At 28.6% G+C, this 23,743-nt stretch overlaps 4 protein-coding genes across 5 annotated transcripts; 3 read left to right on the top strand and 1 right to left on the bottom strand.

The window, feature by feature from the left end:
* Positions 1 to 357: 357 nt before the first annotated feature.
* LOC126847190 (short-chain specific acyl-CoA dehydrogenase, mitochondrial) lies at positions 358 to 5,612 on the top strand. Its single transcript, XM_050587301.1, has 10 exons — positions 358 to 586; positions 700 to 805; positions 900 to 1,054; positions 1,208 to 1,317; positions 1,386 to 1,537; positions 3,549 to 3,737; positions 3,797 to 3,940; positions 4,748 to 4,875; positions 4,966 to 5,061; positions 5,130 to 5,612. Exons 2-10 carry the CDS (start codon positions 766 to 768, stop codon positions 5,337 to 5,339), a joined length of 1,224 nt encoding a protein of 407 aa, XP_050443258.1. The 5' UTR covers positions 358 to 586; positions 700 to 765; the 3' UTR covers positions 5,340 to 5,612.
* A 1,127-nt stretch (positions 5,613 to 6,739) lies between these two features.
* Positions 6,740 to 14,100, bottom strand: LOC126847191 (malate dehydrogenase, mitochondrial-like). The gene is made up of 7 exons (XM_050587302.1): positions 13,892 to 14,100; positions 13,151 to 13,348; positions 12,042 to 12,209; positions 8,121 to 8,246; positions 7,928 to 8,065; positions 7,564 to 7,755; positions 6,740 to 7,438 (listed from the first exon to the last, which is right to left on the bottom strand). Exons 1-7 carry the CDS (start codon positions 13,949 to 13,951, stop codon positions 7,307 to 7,309), a joined length of 1,014 nt encoding a protein of 337 aa, XP_050443259.1. The 5' UTR covers positions 13,952 to 14,100; the 3' UTR covers positions 6,740 to 7,306.
* Positions 8,946 to 11,933, top strand: LOC126847192 (zinc finger CCCH-type antiviral protein 1-like). 2 transcript variants are annotated; one of them, XM_050587305.1, is made up of 5 exons: positions 8,946 to 9,257; positions 10,131 to 10,170; positions 10,464 to 10,584; positions 10,970 to 11,222; positions 11,671 to 11,933. In XM_050587305.1, exons 3-5 carry the CDS (start codon positions 10,480 to 10,482, stop codon positions 11,907 to 11,909), a joined length of 597 nt encoding a protein of 198 aa, XP_050443262.1. In that variant the 5' UTR covers positions 8,946 to 9,257; positions 10,131 to 10,170; positions 10,464 to 10,479; the 3' UTR covers positions 11,910 to 11,933. The 2 variants fall into 2 exon arrangements, with proteins under 2 accessions (XP_050443262.1, XP_050443261.1); XM_050587304.1 differs by lacking the exon at positions 10,131 to 10,170.
* A 3,990-nt stretch (positions 14,101 to 18,090) lies between the features above and the next one.
* Positions 18,091 to 23,675, top strand: LOC126846263 (SANT and BTB domain regulator of class switch recombination). The gene is made up of 14 exons (XM_050585548.1): positions 18,091 to 18,602; positions 18,683 to 18,795; positions 19,866 to 19,979; positions 20,080 to 20,233; positions 20,343 to 20,498; positions 20,590 to 20,700; positions 21,065 to 21,285; positions 21,492 to 21,550; positions 21,678 to 21,838; positions 21,915 to 21,967; positions 22,047 to 22,175; positions 22,254 to 22,452; positions 23,253 to 23,446; positions 23,542 to 23,675. Exons 1-14 carry the CDS (start codon positions 18,091 to 18,093, stop codon positions 23,673 to 23,675), a joined length of 2,310 nt encoding a protein of 769 aa, XP_050441505.1.
* Positions 23,676 to 23,743: the final 68 nt, after the last annotated feature.

Raw genomic sequence — 23,743 nt, 5'->3', positions numbered from 1 at the left:
AAAATATCTACCCAACCGTCTACTCGTGGAATAATAATAAGGTATGTTAGGAACTTGGTTCTTTGTTATCAATTTTTACAATACGAGTTTTGACTTCCATTTGTAAGAAATACACGGCTAAACTCAATAATGAGTTCAGTGGCTGCCCGTAACTACCATTTATGGTTATCACTAATCACAATCTTCTGATATACCTGCTTTTTTTTATCATGCCGGGGCAGTAGCCATGATTGAATTAAACAAGGTTATTGCACATTTACCCCTTCTTCATCAAATTTTCGATGAGAAAATCAAATATGTCAGCGTAACGGCACCCAATCAAAATCAAGTATATAAGTACACGGTAATATATATAGGAGTAGTAAAGTATATAGTAAAATTGATGTCCCGTTACGCTGTCATTTTATTTCCGAAGATAACAATTCGAGACGATGTGCAATAACCTGTACATTTTAACCATGGCAGTCGTCCAAGGCTCTTGCTTGCTATAGTCTATAGTTACTTAGTATTTACTACTACATCTACTCTTTGCACTGGTTAGTCGGTCAATAATAACGATAATTAATCCAGTTGATGTTCTATAGCAGTGAGTAGTGTAATAATAAAATACACTATACTTGTATCATTAGACGTTAGTGTATTATCTGGGTTATAATTAGTCATCTTTTCGACAGTTATTATTTTTATTTTTGTGAAAAGAATCTGTTTTAGAGGCCTAAAATATTTAAATTTTACATCATCACAAGTGTTTATATTTCTGTCATAATGTCCATTTCAAAATTGTCTTCGCTTTTATCTAATACTGGTAAATTGTTATACGTCGCATTTCTATAGTTAAGGTCATTTGTCAGTCATATGCATCTAATGTATAATTTGTATTATATGTTTGTTTGTCAAAGGTTTAAAAAGTGCTGTAAAAAGATCAATTTCTTCTTTGTCATCCTTATCTGAGACTCATCAATTATTGTACAAAACATGCAGGGATTTTGCAGAGGGCGAGCTTAAACCTAATGCGGCCCAGTTTGATCGAGAGCACTTATTTCCTGAAAAACAGGTATGCAATTGTATTAGTAAATAATATAAACTGCAAAAATTAACTAACTGTCAAATGTGGTATTTTAATGCTTAGAAAGCATTATATTATAATTTTACTAATAGATAGAAATAAAGTAGTGTTAGTTCATCTTATGTCATATTTTATTTGTAGGTAAGACAGATGGGTGAATTAGGTTTAATGGCTATAGATATTCCAGAATCATTAGGTGGTACTGGTCTCGACTACTTAGCTTATGCTATTGCCATGGAAGAAATTTCTAGGTATCTATAATATTTAAAAAAAAAACTAATTTTTAAATCTCAAATTATTATAATTTTTTTTTTTTAAGGGGTTGTGCATCTGCTGGAGTAATAATGAGTGTAAATAATTCTTTGTATCTTGGTCCTATTAATAAATTTGGCAATGACCAACAAAAAAATGAATTTATTACACCATTTACAACTGGAGAAAAAATTGGGTGTTTTGGTCTTAGCGAACCAGGTATGTTACCTTTTAGGACAGGTGTATCGCTTCATGCAAAAAGGGCCTAGGTCACCATTTTATCAAAAACGTGATTATTATAGATTCGTTATCACTTGACTTAGACGCATCGATTCATGTTAAAAAAAAAATTTAGTCCTATTACCAGAAATTACTAAGAAAATTATTAATTTTTGTAAAAAGGGTCTAGTCCACTATACTTAAATGCTAATAATTTGGACTGCATTTGAAAATAATAATAATGTTTTACAGAATGTAATTTTACTGTTTAATATCTATTAACTTTGATAAAACCCTTATATGTTTATGCATTTTGAAACATATCAAACGTTTTTTTTCATTTTTCCAAAAATGTAAAGTTAAGGACTAAGGCCCTTTTTGCATGAAGCGATTCAGATAATATAATATACACATTATTTTATTTAACATTGATAAATAAAATCAATTATAAATCTACGTGTTAGTTGTTTATAAAACAATTAGCTATATTTTTACAATTTAATCTGAAAGATAAAAACCTTATCATAGTACTATAACAAGACTATATTTAATAGCCCAATCATATATATGTATATAATATAATTGTAATATGAACATAATTGTTTTGTTAGGTAATACATTAGGTTAATAGTTCAAGATAATACAAATTAGACAAGTATTAGTCCTGAGGTTAATAGTTGGTGTAACTATTCTTAAACAATTACTCATTCATTATTTTAGCTTCGATGCAGATAATTTGAGAAGGTATTGTTTTTACAATGATGTGTTTTTATTGGGTGCATAGACCCACAATATCTCTTATATTTCTGAATGGATTTTTTCATATAGCGAGTCTATAGATCGGAAGTTGTACTTTAAAGGTATTGAATTGGCCAAAACTTCTTCCCCTTCAAAATTGAGGAAAACCTCAATTACTCGAGCTATACTTTTTTTTTAAAAAGTAAAATTTGTATAGAATATTTTTTGGGCATAGTATTATCAATGGAGGAGGAAGAGTAGCCGAGGGGGTAAGGTGTCAGTGTGTTTAGCGTTCATTGTCGCCGGTTCGACATATGGTCATTCGTTTGCTGGGCTAGTAATTGTCTAGTGAATAGGAGCCGCCTTCCCCTTTCCTGCGACAGACTGACGACCTGTCCCGAATAACGAATTTGTCAAGAAACCAGCTCATGATGGCAGCGTTGGGCCTTGCAACTACTTGATGATGATGAGTATTATCAATATATGTTGACAAACCAAGTATGCATCTAAAACCCTTTCCATCAGTAGAGGTAGAAACTTTTACTTTATTTTGCTTTTTTTGGTGTAATGATTTAGGGCTTAAGGTTTGAAAAATATTCTGAAGGTAAATCTAGAATAGGGCTATAACAGAATTTTCTCAAAAATCTGTTGTGAACCTTTTTTTTTATAGGGAAACCCTAAAATAAAAGGAAAAATTACACTGACTGTAGTAAATTTCTAGGGTGCTGTGTGAAAGTGAATAAACAGTTAACAGGCATTTGAAAATATTATCATATTAACCAATCATTGGTTCTGGTGGGGTAAAAATGTATCGCACTCTCACTTAGTCACACTGAGACTTAAATAAGAAATTAAGCTAGTCACACTTTATTCAAGTGTGACCAAAAATCACAAGACTCACATAGGGTTAATTACAATACACGGGTAACAACAACAATTAATAATCTTATACAAACTATCAAGCTTTCGATTATCTTCCAAATACTCATTTATATTATAAACACTATATAGCTTTTACAATGTTTTTATTGATTTTCGTGACTTTATCAATGTCTTTATCACTTTCAGTTATAATAATTCCTGTAAATCTGTGATTACTTCCGCCCCAAAATGCTCCGTCCCCATTATACCCTGACCCCACTGTACTGGCTTTATACACATTTTTTTAACAATAATTTTACTTTAATTCAGTGGTATTTAAACATATTATGTCATATGTAAATCTGTAGCTAGTATTGTGATACACTTGTATTCATTATAATCTATATTTCAGGCAATGGAAGTGATGCGGGTGCTGCATCTACGTTAGCTATAAAAAATGGATCTAATTGGATACTAAATGGTACCAAATCATGGATTACGAATGCACATGAAGCCAAAGCATCAGTTGTATTTGCTACTACTGATAAAGCAAAGAAACATAAAGGAATTAGTGCTTTTTTGGTGAAAAGAGAGTATTCTGGTAAATATCGTATTATAATAAATATTCTAAGGTAATATATTAATAAAAGGGTTTTTAAGGGTTTTCTCTTGGAAAAAAAGAAGACAAACTTGGCATACGTGGCTCATCCACGAGTAATTTAATTTTTGAAGACTGTTTGATTCCCGAAGAAAATCTTTTAGGAGAACCAGGGATGGGATTCAAAATCGCCATGATGACATTAGGTATTGTATAATAAATAATCTATAATTTATACTAAAGCAGTGTTGCAATTTTCACATTTTTAGGCATTAATATATTATACATAATTATTTGTATAAAAAAATATTTAAATAATTGTTATTAATTCCAAATTTTCTGAAATATAAATTTGTTTGAGAAACAATATAATTATAGTTAAGAGAAATTTAAAGAAAAATGGCGCCTTTCATAAAATAAATGTACGGCAACAGCTAAAAGCCATAGCTTTCAAAGATTATGACTTATGATGTGGTTTTTTTCTTGAATCACTATAATTCGAAAGGCACTTAATTAACCAAAATACCAGTATTAGGAAAGTTAGTTTTAAAGGGAATTAATTCAATTTCCCATTAATTCCCAAACATAAAAATTATTCCTCTAAATAAAGAACCTGTTTTCTTTTTTTTTTTATTAATTCTAGTTATTTCGAAAATAATTGGAGTTTTTATAAAAAAATATGTTATTTATAATGTTAGTTACCTATTACTGTCCATTTTGCTAATCAAAAGTATTGTACCTAAAAAAAAAATTGTAAAAAAACTGATAAAACCAAGTTAAAATCGAATTGTACTTTGATGCAGTTGATTTAGGTCAACGAGCCCCTTTTGATTCAGACCACTTTTGATTATGACAATTTATTCATCAAATATTTATTTTGTCTATGCTTATTTTGTGAACAATGCCATTTCTATTTAATTTGAACGTTATTTAAACTAGGTACATTTGTGTTAAACTATCGGTAAATTATCAAGAATATTAATTAAAATATTTTAATTTTTGTACTTTTAAAGATTCTGGTCGCATCGGAATTGCTTCTCAAGCATTAGGTATTGCTCAAGCCTCCCTTGATGTTGCTGTAGAGTATGCAACTAAAAGAATAGCTTTTGGTGCTCCCATTTCTAAATTGCAAAGTATTCAGGTGATAAATCATGTTGGGTCACAACGTCACGATCGTGTAATTCAATACATATTTTTGTTTATAGTTAATTTACCTACTTGTATATTATAGAACAAAATTGCCGACATGTCATTACGATTAGAAAGTGCACGTTTATTGACGTGGAGAGCTGCTGTTCTTAAAGATGAACATAAATCTTTTACTAAGGTTGGTTAATTAAATAGATTACTAATACCTAGTAATAATTTTTATAGTAAAATTGTTTTATTTTTTAGGAAGCAGCAATGGCAAAATTAGCAGCATCTGAAGCAGCGACATTCAATTCACATCAATGTATTCAAATATTAGGTGGAATGGGCTATGTAAGTGATATGCCCGCAGAGCGTCACTATCGTGATGCTCGAATAACTGAAATATATGAAGGAACATCTGAAATACAAAAGCTTGTAATTGCTGGAAATGTTTTAAAAGAATATAATCTATAACTATTTTTATGTTCATTAATAACTCAAAAGGTGTATAGTTGTCATAGCTATCAATTATGAAACGACTGAAAAATTTTCTCATTAATTACTTTCTTAGATTTATATTTAATTTACTGTATACCAATTATAAGTGATTTTTTATTGAAAATGCATTATGTACATTTCATTTTAATTACACTTATTATTTTTAATCTACATTTAATTTTTTAAAAAAAAACATGTACCAAAATCTTCAATTGTTAATGAATATTAAATCTTAAACCATGTAATAATCTCTTAAAATAAATGAATGATTGATAACTATACTTTTAAATGTTTATAATTACTTATATAACTTGGTATTTGTAATGTGGCCAAAAATTGAATTTGTACACCAATTATTGTTTAAAATAAAAGTATCAACATTTTTGTTTTTGTTAAAAAAAAGTCTAATTTTGTATGCCTATTTTAAAATTGTATTAGTTTATACATTATACTGTATAATTTACAGACTAACACTTGTTGTATAATTTATAGTTTTAATCCTTGTTTAGTATGATGTGACAAATCCTGATTTTTTATGTTGAACCAAAATAAAAATTAATTTATAAAAACAAGAAATAAATTAACAATAACATCATTGTAAAAAACAGTACCTCCTTAGGTTTGCACTGAAGCTAATATAATAGTAAAACAACAAAATAATCTATTTATGTATCTACAACTTATAGGGTATTAGGAAATTCTGGTAAAATTATGTTATAGGTAACTGTAAAATATGCAAAATTATTTTATACAATTTGAAAAAAATTCCTTTATTTGATTACAAACCCAATTAAATTTTAATAGTTTGTTTATATGATCAAGTTTGAATAAATATTCAAAGTTATGTATGGCGTTTAGACTGTTAAATACATCATTATTCTTTAAGTATTATAACTAAACAAAGTACAGAATACAGACCGCCTCTTGAAATGATTATGGAATATATATTTATGCTATATCAGGGTCATTACCAGTATAATATAATCACAATAGTATAATGGACACACTAATCAAAAAAACTAAACGGCATATTAAAACTGTATTATTGTTAGCAAGCTTACATTGTTACTTAACAATGTTTATTTATCTGTCTCGTGGTTATTTTGAAAGAATTGTCTACTACAAAATCATGTGTATCAAATTCACATACAAACTAGAATCTCTAACAAACTTGCACTGTCAAAATAAGTTGAGCATTTAAGGGAGTTGTGATCTAAACTTTAATATGCAGATTAAAATTCCTAAATTTAGTATTTTGAGCTATAAATTGTCACTAGCATTATATAGTTTTAATAGATCTTGCTCATTGTCTTATGGACAGTTAACTTAAAATAAAACTTTAGTATAATTAGAAATTGTTCAAAAAATTAACATAATTGTACAAGAGTTACTAGTAGTGTTATTTTATTTACATTAGAAATACACATTTTTGCTGCAACTCTGTATACATGATTTACTTAAGTTCATGTATTAAAATTCTAATTCAAAGAAGAAAAAAAAAAAATGTTTACCAAAACAGTTTATTACTTACTAATAGTACATGCTACTTAAAAATTTAAGCTATACACATAATTTATATGTTATATTTAATTTAATATATGACTATTATTAACATAACAACTCGTATGACTATTGTATAAGGGAAATTTGGTTTAATACATTTATGAACTGGAATATGTGAATAAATAAATAAATAAGTATAGCTTTGTAATCACAATTCTTAAGTAAGTAAGAATTGTAAATACATACGAGTTGTGTTAAATATGAATTTACTGTATTCTGTACAATTTAGATGTATACTCTATTTTTAAAAGCATTTATGTATTGTTTTAATTACATGAATTTCTAATAATTGCATGTTTTTTTAAGTAGCAGTATAACAATAAATAATACAAAGAAACATGGTTATAACAAAGTGTACAACTAACACAATTTGAAAATAATTATTTGTAGTTCTTTCCAAAGTCAGCTCCTTTTTTGATGTTAGAAGCTAACTCAGGCAACGCTGCTTTAACTAGTTCATTTTCATAATCAGATAGTTTTCCAAGACCAAAGTTCTTTTCAATTCCGTTTTTCTAAAGAAAAACAAATGTAATTAACATTAGTACAACTACTATGTACTACTACAACTAATATGTACAACTACAACTAATATGTACAATAATAATTTCTTTTTAACATAATAACATAATAGACTTACTCCAATGAGAACTGGAGTGCTGAAGAATGGTGAATCAGTCACAGTCGATTCAACATAGGAACACTCAATGACATTTGGTTCACCAAGAATAGCTTTGCACATGGATATAGTAAATCGAGCACCAGCATATGCCATTGACAGTGTTGCTGAACCAGCTCCAGCTTTAGCTTGCACAACTTCAGTTCCCGCTTCCTAAACACAATACAACACAATAACATTTTAACAATAATAACACTAAGTAACATAATTTTAATAATTCGGTAAATTATCCTTTATTTATAAATAACAAATACACAAAAACACAATTTTTTAAATTAAATTGCATAAAAAATTGACTACTTGAAGATATTTATAATTGTATTACCTGAATACGCTTTGTCAATTTGACTAATACATCTTGTTCAAATGAGACATTTGGTGTTGCCTGAGATATTAGCGGAATTATAGTCACACCCGAATGTCCTCCAATTACAGGTACATTGACTTCACTTGCTTGAAGACCCTAAACAGAAACAAAATATGAAACATACTGTCTATTATTTGAAATAATTGTTTACCTTTAGTTCAGCCACAAATCGATTTGAGCGGACAATATCGAGAGTAGTAACTCCAAATAATTTTTTTGGATCATAAACATTTAGTTTCTTCAAGATTTCAGCTGCAGCTGGAACAGCGCTGTTTACCTATAAAAATTAACAAAATTGTAAGATTATAAAGATATTTATATTTTATATTTTTTGTTTAAAATACACTTTTCATTGTCAAAATAAACTACCGATGATTACAAGGCAAAAATGAATAAGCAATATGATGGCTAGTATAAGGTAAATACTACCATTGATTATGTATAATTAAGTATGTATAACCAACGGTTTTATATAAAAGATTAAAATTTGAATAGAGAAAAATTAGTTAAATTAAATGAGCGTGCCAAAACCCCTGAGACTAATTAGTACATCTTAAACCTGTTTAACCATTTATAAAAACATATGCAATAAGAGCAGCATAAATCTACACTCAACATTCTATAATATTCTATAATAAATACTTTTTAAAATATGGGTATTATATAAATAAATAAATTGGATATTATATCATTTTTATTGATTATTTACAATTATTATTGTTAAAAATGTTATAAGCAGGTAAAATTCGCGCCAAATAAAACATGATAATTCATAATGATAAAAGCACGATCTTATAACCAGGTCTGGTAACCTCTACTTGGGAAAGATTAGCCTTTTTTGCCAATATGGCGGTCACCGGCGTTATGTTTCAAGTATACACAACATAACATAGATGTCAATTAAACAATGCACGTCGGTGGCCGCCATACTGGAAAGAAAGAACTACGCTTTTCAGTGTAGGGAGTTGCCATTCATGCCAGACGTAGTAACAAGATCGTGGATAAAAGACAGTTGGGGAAATAAGTAAAAACAAGGACAATGGATAAATAGGTTTTACTTAAAAATAAATGTTTTATTTTGCTAAAATAAAAAAAGACCATAATATGATCACAAAGCAGAAAACTAACGTCTGCTGAATGTGGAGTGCGTAGTTAATTATCCGTTTTGACTTTTGATTATTACACTAATTAACAATAGACTTTTGCGTTGATAGCTATTTTTGTGGTACTATTAATTATTTCGTGAAAGAATCGTCCATTATAGTTTTCATAAAATGAGTAACACATGGTGAGTAATAAAATTAACAATACCATTTTATTTTAAACATGTTTAAAAATTAAAAGAGTTATACAATAATAAATACTGAGTACAAACTATACTTAGGCATTCTTTCTATATATATTTAAGTACCTAACTTTAAAAGGGCTGTTGCTTATAACTTTGTGCGCAGTTTTGGGAATTACGATTTTATAATGATAAAGAGCAAGGTAAATGCCATGAAATATCTTAATAACCTATGGCCTACGAACATTTTTTAAATTTATTTTATTAGAAGTAATTTTATGGATTCTTAAATACCTATTTTCAATATTGTTAAAAGCATTTTACTACTTTTATAAGTCATAAAGATATAAAATCTTCACTAAATAACTGTTATTTTCTTGTCACACATTACGTTGTCAGTTTTATTATGGATTTAAAAATATGCAATGAACTGGTACTATGTACAGTAATGTTGACTGATTTTATGCAGGTTTCCTACTCTCAAGAAGGGTTTCTACTTTTTTTTTTTTTTAACTGTTGATGTTGACAGAAAAACCAAAATAAAATTTGTCACCATTTTAATTTTAATTTAACCCAATCCCACCTGGAAAATAACCTCGTGTACAAAACATATAATAATCGATGCATAGAACATTAACCTTTGGAATAGGTTTCAACTAACTGTTGTCAAAACATATTTGACTGGGAAAACGAGTATGATACCACTAAAATAAAAAGTCAGAACTGAGAAATATTGTTGCTCTCTTTATTTATTGTAATAATTTAACTAATTTTCTTAGAAAATAATTGCAATTTTTATAGTTTTTCTTTATTAAATAATTTTTATTTATGTTATTTTAAAATATTATAAAATTACTAAATATTTACACTTTTTAGTATTGTCTAGAGCTCTTTCGACTTTTGAAACTTAAAAATGGTAACGTATTTATTAAATTAATTTGTTAAATTAAGAATACTTTGCTGAAATATTCTGACTGCTTGAACCAGTATTAGCTGATTACTTTTCAAGTTACTAAAGTTTAAAATTTAGGGTGGAAGGTAGAGTAATGCACATAGATAAAAATAGTACTATACACCAACCTTCCTCCCATCCAAAATTTTAAACTTAAAAACTTTTTTAAAAAAGCTGAAATTTTAAATTTGGGTGTTTTTTTGTTAAATTGATCACCCCAAATTTTGTTTATCCAAGCTGAAGTTTTTTTTTTTTAGTCATTTTTCTTGGGCAATGCCATTGAAGGATATGTACAAACATCATTTACTTGAAAAAGTTAACTATAAAAATGAAGTTGATGCTGTTAATATTTTCAATAAAATAAAAGTTGATTTTAATGTAAGTATCATTACAAATATAGCAACTTGTTTTATTATAATAAACCTGGTATATGGTGAGCTAAAAGTCCTATGTTTTATGGGGTCATCCCATGTTTCAAGTCAAAATACAGTAGGTTATGGAGGTTTAAAACTAAATAAATTGTTATATAATTAATTGTTGGGTTTTATATTTGTTAAATATTATTTTTTAACATTTTATACATTACATTACTATTATATAAAATAAAAGTTGATAATATGTTACAAAAAAAAAAAAAGTAATAATAAAGAACTGTTGTTCTTTTTGATGGGAATTTTAGGTATTTTTTCTTCCCCTAATTAAATAAAACTTGTGTGACAAGTTGTTGTATACTTCCTAACATTAATTAAAATTACATTTATAGATACACTCTGTTCAAAAAGTAAACAATCCACAACTCTTTGGCATGTATTTATTACATAAAGAGGAGTTAGAAGCGAATGATAAAAATAAAGTGAAAGAACACATAATGTATCACGCAACATCTAAGTACAATGTTCAGAGTATAATTAAAAACAATATTGATTGGCGCTATACAACACGATCACGTTTTGGGAGAGGAGCATGTTTTTCACCAGATCCGTATTATGCACACTCACATGCGTCAAGTATAGGAGGTAAAGTATAATCTTGTTGCGAAGTTTGTAAAAAAAAAGTCTTAGTACAAAAGGTTTCACATCTTCCAAAATTCATGTAATTTTAATTCTAAAATATGGATTGGCTAACAAGTTATCTCTATGACACATCTAAAAAATTATATTATCATCATTTGTAGTTGGGCTTAAATCAATTTTTACATAGAAAAATTTCAAAAACTTCAATTTCATACTATTTTTAAACACTTGTGCAAAAATGAAAAACATTTGCAAATGAAAAATAAATTAACATTCAGGCTCCTTAAAATGTGTATAACTGAGCTCTACAGTAAATAGATTCAATTATATATTAAAAACAAATGTAACTATTTTGAGAATTATGGGATTTAGACTAATATGTAGCATAACCAATATTTTTGATTTTGTCAACCACTTATTTATATGTATGATATTTTATTTTTTGTTCCAGTTTTTGTTATATTTAAAGTGGTTACCAAAAATTTTGAAACAACTAGTGTAAATTATGGTTTAAAAGTGCCTTACAATATACATACAGATACGACTGTTGATCAACAAATGAATGTTTATGTCAAGTATAATGACAATGAGTTTTATCCGATTTACGTGGTTCACTATTCAGAGAAATTTGAGGAATATCAAGATCTATTTTATTGTCACAATTATTATGATTATTTTAATCAACTTTAAATATAAACATTATAAAAGCATTTTTAGAGTTGTACGTTTCTACTTTCTGGTATTTAAATTTTATCTTTACACTTGATTTATTCTTCTTTGAATCACAATTTATAATTTATTAGTTTAAAAATTAAAACTTACTGGGTTTGAAATAATACCAACAAGAGCATTAGGCGCAACTTGACCAACAACCTTAATAATGTCACAAACAATTGAAATATTGGTATTAAATAAATCGTCTCGAGTCATGCCTGGTTTACGAGGAATACCAGCAGGAACAATTACAACATCTGTATTCGCAACAGCGTCCTATGAAAAAAAAAAAAGGTATTTTTGTTAATAAACCTGAATAACTGTAATAAACTATATATCAATATGTACAAAAAAAAACAGATGAAAGAAGAATTATAATTATTAAAAAGAAATTAGTAAAATATGAGAACATTTGAAGTTCATATTTGCTATTAAGACAAATAAAAGGGGAGGCATTTTTTTCAAATTGAATTTGAACAACAAATTAAATATAGTAGTTCATATTTATATATTTAAATACAATTTTCAAACTTGGCAATTCTACTAATAGTTGCCTTGGAATAGAAAAAGAATATGTATGAACTGTTTTTAAATTGCTTTTGGCTTTTACCCAAAAAAAGTAGACCATTGGCAATAGGTCGAAAATGAACATAGATCTGTGATATGTAACATAAATATCTAATTTATTTATACTGGTACAGATAACAGACAGTATGAGGTATTTTATTGAGCCACAATTACAAATACACAAGTATAATATTGATTAGCTAGCTTAAATATTTTAGTCTGAGACAATTTAAATAAATGTACTTGAAAATTGTATACAAATGTTTGTTATTTAAATTAAATAAACCAAAATTATTTTTCCATTTTCCAAGTGGGAAGACATTGTCTCGTCTCTTTTGAAGGGTTTTCCCTGAGAATAATGTTCTTAAAACAATTGCAAAATTTAGGTGTTCCATGCCAATTGCCACCAAAAAGATTATAATTTACTTGACAAATATTTATATGCTATATATCAATAATACATAACTATTTTATTTACTATGCAAAGGAAGATTGAAATCTTCATAATGCCACATAATTTTTAGTATTAATTTGTAGCTAAAATTATACTAGTTAAACAATTTTTTTTTAAATTCACAATGAATTATTAACAATTGAATCAATTTATGTTACAGAAGTAAAATGTAACAATTTTTTTAAAAATTAATTACCTTAAGATTGTCTAAACCAACGTGACTGGTAACATTAGAGTTAGTATCCATATGACTCAAATCGGCAACTACACCAGGAGTTACAGGCGCAATATCATATATTGCCAAATCTTTTATAATAGGACTTTGTTTCAACAACAAAGAAAGAGGTTGACCAATTCCGCCGGATCCTCCACATACTGTTACTTTTAAGCCTTTCTGCAACATAAGATAAATAGATCAAATGGATTATAATTTAACACACATGTATAAAAGGTCACTTACATTTAAAAAAAAAATAAGTACATATTTACATATACTTACATGTCAATTTTATTTCTTAATATTACAATCATTAATATTAGTAAAAAAAGAAGAAAAATGTATATAAGCTGAACAACTCCTAGATATGGGAGTTGTCTTTCATTGGTGATTTTTGTTTTAGCAATAATGTTACCTGAACCTTATAAACTTATAACTATTTACTTCCCTCGGTTGTTATTTATTTACTTATTGATGTCTAAGACTGCAAGGAAAGTCAATCGGGAATTTTTTACTGCCTTCAATTGAACTTATTTTTGTAGTAATATATAAATTAAATTGTACAAAAATATTAACCTAATTATTAAGCTAAAATGTTTAACTAAACTACTAACTATAAAAAAGCGACTTCAAATATTACTATTCTTTATACCGACTTAATAAAAGTAATATTCAAATGATTTTATTTTAAATTTATTTAACTGTAATTAATTAGTTTACCTTGCATGAATATTGTCTGGTACTTTGTTGAACAATGGTGTTAAGTACTTTGGAAAACATTTTAAGATTTATTGGGTTATATAAATTAAATGAACTAAATAATTTATACAATTTATTAACTAAGGTAACAGTAGCTTTTATTGGGTGCGGTATAAAAGGCAAAAGAAAGACGGTAGACAGTCGACACACACCACGGTAAAACGCGGAACGCCTATAATCATATTGAGCTTAAAAACGTCGGCCAATGGGCAAATCAGGATAAAGCATCGTTATTATCACTAATAATAATTTTGAAATCACTGCACTCTAGCAATAAATTGTTGTATTACCGAATTTCCCATTTTTTTTTTTATTAGTCTGTATATAAATAACATTATTTATTGTATTATTATGTTGAGCTTTCTCGCTGAACTCGTAACTGGACTTAGATTTTTTTGTGACACAGGTCTTCAAGGTTTTTTTCTTAATACGTACTCGCTCTAGTTGTGTAAAAAAAGGATTTACCTATGCTATTTCAACGTGTTGCCTAGTGACTACAGTTTGAAATTGTTTTTTAAATATAATTTATATCGTAATTAACTATAATTGAAGTGCGTATAGAGATAACTAGGTCATTTAGTTGTGTTTATACTTTTTTAATGTTGCGTATTAAGTGCACCATCATTGCAATTATTACAATGTCAAATAAATGTCTACCTACATAATAAAAATACCATTGTACATGCTAAAATATTTTTGTTTTTTAAATATATATTAAGTAGGTATTTTATTTTATTCTGCCTAAAACAGACTGTAAGAAACTAGCAGTTTCCGTTTTCCATGTGCTATATGGGATATGATAGTTTTATATTTTACTTAGTGCGAATTCGTTATTTGAAAAACTGAGCGGAAAAATGATAAAATTCCTAAAATACGAAAAATATTATGAGCGTATAATGAATAATATTCCATTGAAAAAAATGTATAAATTATAGCAGGAATTATAATATTTTAAACAGGAATTATATAATTCCTATATAAATTATACAGGAAATAACAGTTTTCTTTAATTTTCTGAAAGTCGGGTGTTGAGGAATATTATCCCTTTTTCACTCAGCTGTTGATTTATTAATAAGTCTAATCTTTCAACTTTCTTAAAGTATAATTTTTGTTTTAAATTTCTACCTACAGGCCAAGAAAATTTAACATTATAAGTTGAAAAAGTTTAATTCTTCACAGACGAAAGTTGAAAAAACAAAAAAAAAACCGTACGAGTTTTTAAGTTAGAACTTTTACTGGCTATAATTTCGAGAAAAAGAGTCGGATCGAGTTGAAATGTATAAGAAATAATTATTTGGTATGCCCGCACACGTCAGTTGTGTCAAACTTAAACTATACCCATTTCCCACCCCCCTAGGGGGGTACAATTTTTTTTGTTTTTCCGGGTTTTTAGCGGTAATTTTAAAAATTTTGGGTTGAAAATTTGGCAGTAGTTAGAACTCATATGTACCCATAACATATTAAACGGGAAAAAAATTCGGCACTACAGTTTTTTTTTAATTACCGGGAAACTGTGTTTTCGCAGATTTCATATATTTGAACAAAAACACCTAAAATCTTTAAAAAAAATTGATCAAATCATTAAAACAATTTTATGTATATCTATGCAGAATGATACTATTAGGTTTTGTGCTCAAGTACCACTTTTGACTTAAAGTTTACACAAATTCAATTTTTTTTTTTTTTTTTTTAACTAAAACCCGGTGTACCAGATGTGAGAAACGAACAGACACTAAAAACTATCAGTTGGTAACGTCTATCCATGTTAGATTAGGTTAGGGCCCAATGATCGGTATCATAATATTGTGTTTATTACATGATATCACAGGTGACTAAATCGTGTAACTGATTATAGTAGACACTCGATTTATTGGGAAAAAAACCTATCCGAGTACTTATTAAGACACTTAATGATTCTGATACGACAAAACCACTGTCGTTATCTCGTTATTTTATAGCCTGCGTTATATAACCTTATCGAAAGTCAACCATGAGTATATAAGTTCTAACTACCGGCAAATTATGAAGAGGACTGTTGTTTTTTGGATTCAGATTAAGTGTTGATTTTTATGCAGTATACCGCCTCAAAATTTATTTTTTATTACAAAATTTTTTTAAAGGAAAAATAATGTTTTGCATATTGTTAAACTGTTATTCATTTAAAGAGATTCACGCTTGATTGTTTAAATTGTCTAATATTAGATAATCTGCTTCGTGCTAATTTTAATTTTTTAGTTTATCAACTTGTAGCTCTAATTTTGTATAAAATATTTCATTATTTTATTACTATGTACAGATTAAGACAAATTTTAATAATAATTAAGTCATAAATGGTTATACTTTATTTTATGACTAGATCAAATCTCGTGAACATTTAACATCATGATACAGCTCCTATGCTATTATTAAAAAAACACAATTTTTAAAATCTCCATAAAAGGTTATTGTTAAATAACAGGCAACAGCCGACCACTAGTGGCTATACACCTTAGTAATATTTAACTAATAAGTAATATATGTTGGTAAAATTTATTGTTTTCTCCATCACAGTACCAGTATACGATTTATTTTAATTTAAATGTAAGAAAATCGATTTTTCTTTAGAAAATAACAATAAATTAATATACAGGATGAGGCAGTAAAACGGCGATTTTCTAATGTATTTAAATGGTAAAACCCGTTTCACTATCCCACCCTTTACATTTTAAGGATCTATGAAAAGGTTTTTTTAGTTGCATTTTATTTTGTACATTGTCAATCTAGTAAAATAGAAGTATAATATAGCTTTGAAATAATATAACCTATGAAGTATAAATAGTTTGTGTGAGATTGCTTTAATGGAAGTATATAATACATAAATATTAATTTTATTGAGAATAAGCGATTATAATTTAAACTATGGAGTACAAACCATTGGAACATGAATCGACGACCATTCCAACAAAATATAACAAGACATTGTATATGTGTTCTTTGGTCCACTAAGTTTTTGCAAAAAAAAAAAAAAAAACAAGTACAGTGGGGTCGGTGCATAGTGGGGACGGAGCATAGTTTGGTCGGGGCATATTGGGGACGGGGAGGTCACAGGTTTACAGGAATTTTAAACCTGAAAGTGATAAATTCACTTTCGAAAAAACGCTTCGATGCAAATCGGTAGTTAGTATTTTCAAGCCAGTACAGTCCAAACCAAGCACAGTATAAACCAGCAAAGTTAGAAAGTTTTAAACGAAGGTTCTGTATTTACAAATGAGCATCAAAGCGTTTATTTGAAAGCGATTTTATTCAATTTAATCACTTTTTTTTATAATAATTCTTGTAGACCTGTGAACTCTCCGTTTCCTCATTGCTTTGATTACATTATGTCAATACTCTACTGTACTAGTCCTCTCGGATAAAATCACTTTCAAATTAACGCTTTGATGCTCATTTGTAAATACAGAACCTTCATTTAAAACTTTCTAACTTTGCTGGTTTATACTGTGCTTGGTTTAGACTGTACTGGCTTGAAAATACTAACTACCGATTTGCATCGAAGCGTTTATTCGAAAGTGATTTTATCACTTTCAGATTTAAAAATTCCTGTAAACCTGTGACCTCCCCGTCCCCAATATGCCCCGACCCAACTATGTTCCGTCCCCACTATGCACCGACCCCACTGTACTGGTTTTTTTATTTTACTTTTTTTAAAAAATAAAAGTTTTCGTTTAGTTATATTGACATAATTATTTCATGAACTCTTATATAATGCGTTGCTGAGTTCAAATAATTCGATAATTCCATATAATGCATCTTTACATACCGTTTCCAGGTAACCGAATAAATATCGCTGTAACAAATGTTTTGCTTCATCAGCTATCGTAATATGAGTTGTTATGGAAACAAACATATTTTTATAATACAACTTTTTTTCTTTTATCAAATATTATGTTCTAATCAATTTAAATAGACAAGTACGAACGTCGTGAGCATATAATACCTACCGTGATTATTTATTTGGAAACGTTAATAGAACTTTAATTCAATTCGTTCTTTTTTAAATCATTACATTAAGTACAACCGGAGGTAGTTAATAGTTCAGTTATAATTACAATTAATATTATAGTCGGTGTTGTGATTTAACAAATCAATCAACAAACATGCACATTGTTGTTCTATGAGTTATGAATTTATCAACCGACGATGATATCAAACTTGAAGAAACCTCAAGCGTATCCACTACTATTCAAAATAGCCAATTAAGTGTACAGGAACTTTTAGATTTTTTAATAATAGCGCACCGTGTCAACGAAGTTTTAGCTAATGATGATGGAGATGATAAATTGCACGACACATTTATCAGTTGGTCGGAACTAGCCCAAAACAATTTATTGCTGCGATTAACGGCTAAAGTGAACGATTCGGAAACCAATCCGGGGACGGTAACAATGCAGAGCACCAATATTGAACGTGCTCAGTGCGTTTTAAAAAACAAACTAAAAGAGATCATGAACGAAGGCATTTTAGATTCAGTTCTTCCGTATATTGTTAAAAAGAGTCTGACTTCAAACGTGCTGAAGACATTGGTGTCGAATGGCGATAAAGTCGGCAATCCGTCGCCGCCGAACAAAGATAAATTATGCTCAAAACAAAAATCTACTGGTTCTACTGAGAATTTCTCCAAATCGAGGGGAGAGTAAGTCTAATAGCATACTAATCAAATTTGCGTTTATTAATACGCTGACCTTACACGCTGTACAATTTCAAACGTTTCAGTTCCGAGATCGAGATTAATGTTTGTGATGCCGTTCAAAAGGTTAAAAAAGTGTTCAGATGCCCTAAACGACTCCTCATATCGAAAATGGGTTATTTCGCTGAAGTTGCCAAGGGTAAATATTAAGAATATGTAGAGATTTAATAACAATAAATTGGGTTATTAAAAATGGTTTGTTACAAAGTCAGAAATTAGAAAAATTAAGGGATCGACATTTTATTAAATAGGTACTTGACAATCCGTCCATTCCATTAGTAGAAATCCATTGGATATTTAGAAGGGCTAATTTTTTTTAATAAAAAAGAACGGTAGGGGTTAAACTTGAAGATTAATAAAATAATAATAAAAACCCTTAACCATAAAAATTATGTACTCTCCGCGCTCTTCGCTCTCCGAAGATTAATATTATATTTTTTCTACTAAGCATAGTCTGACTCAGACGATTAGATTGTTCTGACGTTATACCCCTAAAATGTAATACAAAAATAAAAACAAATTGTTAAATTAGAACACCTACCTACTTTTTTAAATTTATGGTCCAATGCATCAAATTCTATTGAATTTGATGTTAAAAATATTCAATAGATTTTCGTTTTTCTCCTACGATTTATTAGATTTTTTTTATTTCTTCAAATAAAAAAATGATTTCATATGATGCAACTTTTATCGCAAGTCACGTTTTCTACTTAATTGATTAAGTTACCTAACAATTGCCTTTATAAAAAATTAAAAGTCATTATAGCATTTTATTACATACTAATTATGTTTATGATAAAAACGATATTTTTAGCTTTTAAAAATATGTTTTCTGCCATGCGATAGTAGGTATTATTAGTGTCGTATAAATCAGTCTAAACAATATTATACGATGTACTTTGCCCGATTTTTTGTACTGTAATAAAATGAGGTTTAATTAGTGAATATTAAATAGTTAATAAAAATTAATCTATTATCAAAAAAAAAAAAAAATTATAATAAATAAGAGATCGATAAAGGCCGACGAAAGGTCACAGTGTGCAGATACGGGCGGGCTACCTATGAACATTTTAATAGGATATTGATTTCTATAAGTTTCCAAAATTTTAAACTTTAACCTCAACTAAAAAGAAAATAAGAGAGTTAAAGAAAACTAAACTAGCTATAGTTTCTCACCTAAAATTATGGACGTGTGACTATTTTTTTTAGGCCAACGTTTGGAGGATATTGATATATCCGTACATTGTGAAATACCTATTTTCGATTGGTTGATCAAATGGGTGAAGAAGGACTTTAAGCCGAAAAACGAGTGTCCTTTATTAGGTATTTCCATTGGAATGATTTCAGATATAAGATCGTATTGACGTATTTAATCTGTTCTGTGATTCATGTACCAATAAAGATTTTTGACTATTGTGTGTAGATTATGGAAATGTAGTGCCAATATTGGTTTCTGCGTCATTTTTACAAATGGAACCTTTGTTTCAAGAGTGTTTGAATTTCTGCAAAGACAACATTAACGATGTGTTATCCTCTTCAGCAAGTTTTGGTTGTGTCAATGAAGGAGTAATTACAAGGTTTGTAAGTAAATTTGAATAATTTCTGCTAACTGTAGCGCCTACTTGTCGTAGATTAGTAGGTTAGTGGCAAGGTCGCGTTTAATCCTATTATAACTTTATTATTTAGGTTATCCAATCAATTCAATAACTGTGATATAGAAAACATAAAAGACGTTAGAGATAAGTTAAAATCGCGTTTATTCACCAAATTAATAGTAGATTTATGCAAACGAAGTCCAAAACGGGAATTTGGACATTACAGTACTTTTGCCTACGCTTTTTAGTAAGTTAATAGTTCTGTAATGTTAACGTATGCGAATAAAACCTTGAATACATTTTATTTTATTTTTTATTTTTATGTTTATTATGTCCAGTTGCTGTCGTTGTAGTACTGTATTGATTCCTAATGTTGCTGCGATGATACCCTGTAAACCACCGATTTATAAGATAGCACAAAATGGGACCGTTATTGCTTGTCACTCAAAGTAAGTCTTTAACGGATTCTCATAGTGATACTGATCAGATTTATAACATTATTGTATATATTTAAAATTGATAAAACTATTGATTGTGGTAAGATATTGTCCCATATTATTGTTAATTAAAATTGTAAATATTAAATAAGAATTTTAGGTTTTTTTTTTTGGTAAGTAGTAGTTTCAAATTATATTTTAGAGAGTACGGACTACGTTAGGTGTGATAGATCAATATTGTAATTTGTCAAGAACGGTCACTTTTTATACATCCTAGTATTACAACTTAACCAAGTCAAACATCGTTATTAATAAATAATTGATAGATTAATATCGTATTTATTATTTATGTAACTTACATTTTGATTGATTTTAGAGATCCAAGGTGGACACTCAACGACCACGTGAAGTCGCTATTTTCGAAACACAAGTGCTGGCGTATTGTTTATTGGTCACTATGGTCAGAATGTCATTTTTTGCGCTGTTCCCGTTGTCAACACATGTATCCTGTCAAAAACCACAGATGGTGTCAATTTCACACCCAACAACCTCAGTTTTATCCATTAGAGAACAATCGATATCTTCATTATCCAATTGGTACCATTTCGTGTGTTACTAATTTACATTTTTGTTATTTATATTACATTGAAAATACCTAATGATATTCTGAATTGGATATTATGACCCTACGATCAAAAGGAAACCACATGTTCATAATGTGTTTTCTTGTTTATTTCAACAGTAGAGGCGTATTTTTGTCACAGTTTTTTAAAAAAAAAATAATTAAATAATTATTATTTTAGGACGTTATCCATGTTGTAACGAAAAAACATTCAAATACGAACCAATCAAAACTTCATTTGTAAGTTATAAATAGTAATCATCAAAAAGACAAAATAATTCTTGAGCTTGTTGAGGACAAACATTTAATTTCATATAAATTTTACAATCATTTTAAAAAGTTATGAACGATTGTGTTTAATTTACAGGGTTGTCATTATCGAGAACACGTTCCATTACTCGAACACACAACCGACGTAGAAATTCACCAAGTTATGCAAAAGTTTCTATCTTTAACAACGGTTGACCCGCCGATGTTTTTCTCCGATGGTTTATCAAAACTTACAGAAATGAATAGTACACGTAAGAAGCAACATTGTACTGAAAAAAGCTATTGTAAATTGTATTTATTTGCGTTTTGTTATTTTAGTGATCAATGCAGAAAGTAATAAAAATAATGCTTGGTTAAGTGAAAATCACAAATTTGCTCCGTTCAACGGTAATACATACAATTTTAGAATGGATAAATATTAGTTTTGTATAGTAATAATTACATTTTTTACGTTAATCCTCAGTAGAAGGACCGTCCAAGAAAACGCAATTCTGGTGGGATAATATTATCATAGGAACACCATCGACGAAAAGACCGCTGCTAACGGAGCTGTGGGATAAACCTCTTTCCAGGATGCCTTTATCGCCTAATAACAGTTATAACTAATTAATAATACCATTCAGAATAATTATTTGCTTGGAATAAATATTGATTATTTGATTTGTCCGTATAGATGAAAATATGTACGAATCATCTGAGACTTTAGGAAATGAAATTAATTTATCTTTTGGTTCTTCATTTGAAGAAGTCGAAGATTCCTTATCGAGTTTCAGTGATAGCGATTCTACTTATTCAGATAAGGTGTCTTCTGCTAAAAAACAGAAACCTAAACGGTTTTCAAAAGCCATAAGGACACTAAAACAAAGATACAGGTGAGTGGAAAATATGGTAAAATTTATTGTGATTAGATTAACGCAGAATGCATTAATTTTATCATTATTTTAGTAATTCTTCTTTAAAACATTTATGTTTGTTATTTTAGCATATAATATGTAGTATATAATTTCCCAACGCTTACTTTTAGCCTAATTTTATTGAAAGTTTAATCAACTTTTAATATTTCATCATATTTCAAATTAAAACGGAACATTTTTTTTGTTAGTTATTGCTTCTAGTTGAAGGGGTAAAACTAGTAATTAGTGATGTAACTTGTAAGTTACATAACACATTAATCTTAATTAGATTAATAAAAACGTTTGTGTTGTACTGGTACTATAAGCTTGTATTATACTTAACTCAGCTATTACGAAAATGTGATTTACACCACTGGGTAATGTTTTTTACCCAGACTAAACTCAACTGTACTTCTTCTTCTGCTTAATTTTTAAATTAAATTAATTATTAAAAAACTAAAAAAATCTATCTACCAATAGTTTTAGCAGATAATTCGTGGATAGCTTTCAAATTTGTTCACCTGGACATCAAATATAAAATAGTTAAGAAAGGTAGCATTTGAATAATTATGCTTTTTTAAAGTTTGAACTGTTCAGCTATTTAAGCTTATTCGATGTATAGTATGTCAGGGATTTTTTTACTACATTAGTGGAATGTTATGTGTTGAATAGTCATCTCAAAGCACGTTGTTGTTTATATTATAACGACTATGGGCTTAGACTCTCAAGTTTGTATTTTAGCAGGTTGTAGTTAAAATGGCCAAAATATTGCTGTGTAGGTATTCCGGAAACTATCAATGGTCACTGACTGCGCCAATGCGATGCAATCAAGATAATCAGAGGGAATATGAAGAACGGTGCTTTAGACAAATTGCTCGACACGTTCTTCACCAATCCAATTCGACTACCGGAGAATGCGATCGTATGCTTATCGCTGGTACCTCGCCTGCGGATGTCGGACAACAACCTATTGGTACGTTTGAGATTTTAATATTATTAATAAATAATGATATTAGTTATTAAATTCACATTCGATCAAGCGCCATGAAATTATTTTAATTCAATTAGGCGGTTGTTACGTGAAACTAGAATCAGAGCTGCTCTCGAAAATCGATCCGAAAACCCCACAAAGACCAAACACCGTGGACGGTAAATGCCAAATTAAGGCAAAAGTAAAAAAAACAAAGCCTAACGCTTATTGATAATATTGTTTATATTGTAAAACTAATTTATACATAATAAAACATAGTTTATTTCGTTTTCACGCAGT

This window comes from Adelges cooleyi, unplaced genomic scaffold (genome assembly GCF_023614345.1).
Source record: "Adelges cooleyi isolate 19-005CV unplaced genomic scaffold, UGA_ACOO_1.1 ACOO_flye_CR_arks_rails_tigmint_CR_PRNA_9, whole genome shotgun sequence".
Lineage (NCBI taxonomy): Eukaryota > Metazoa > Arthropoda > Insecta > Hemiptera > Adelgidae > Adelges > Adelges cooleyi.
The sequence above is the reverse complement of the archived record's forward strand: the minus strand, read 5'-3'. Positions and strand labels throughout refer to the sequence as shown.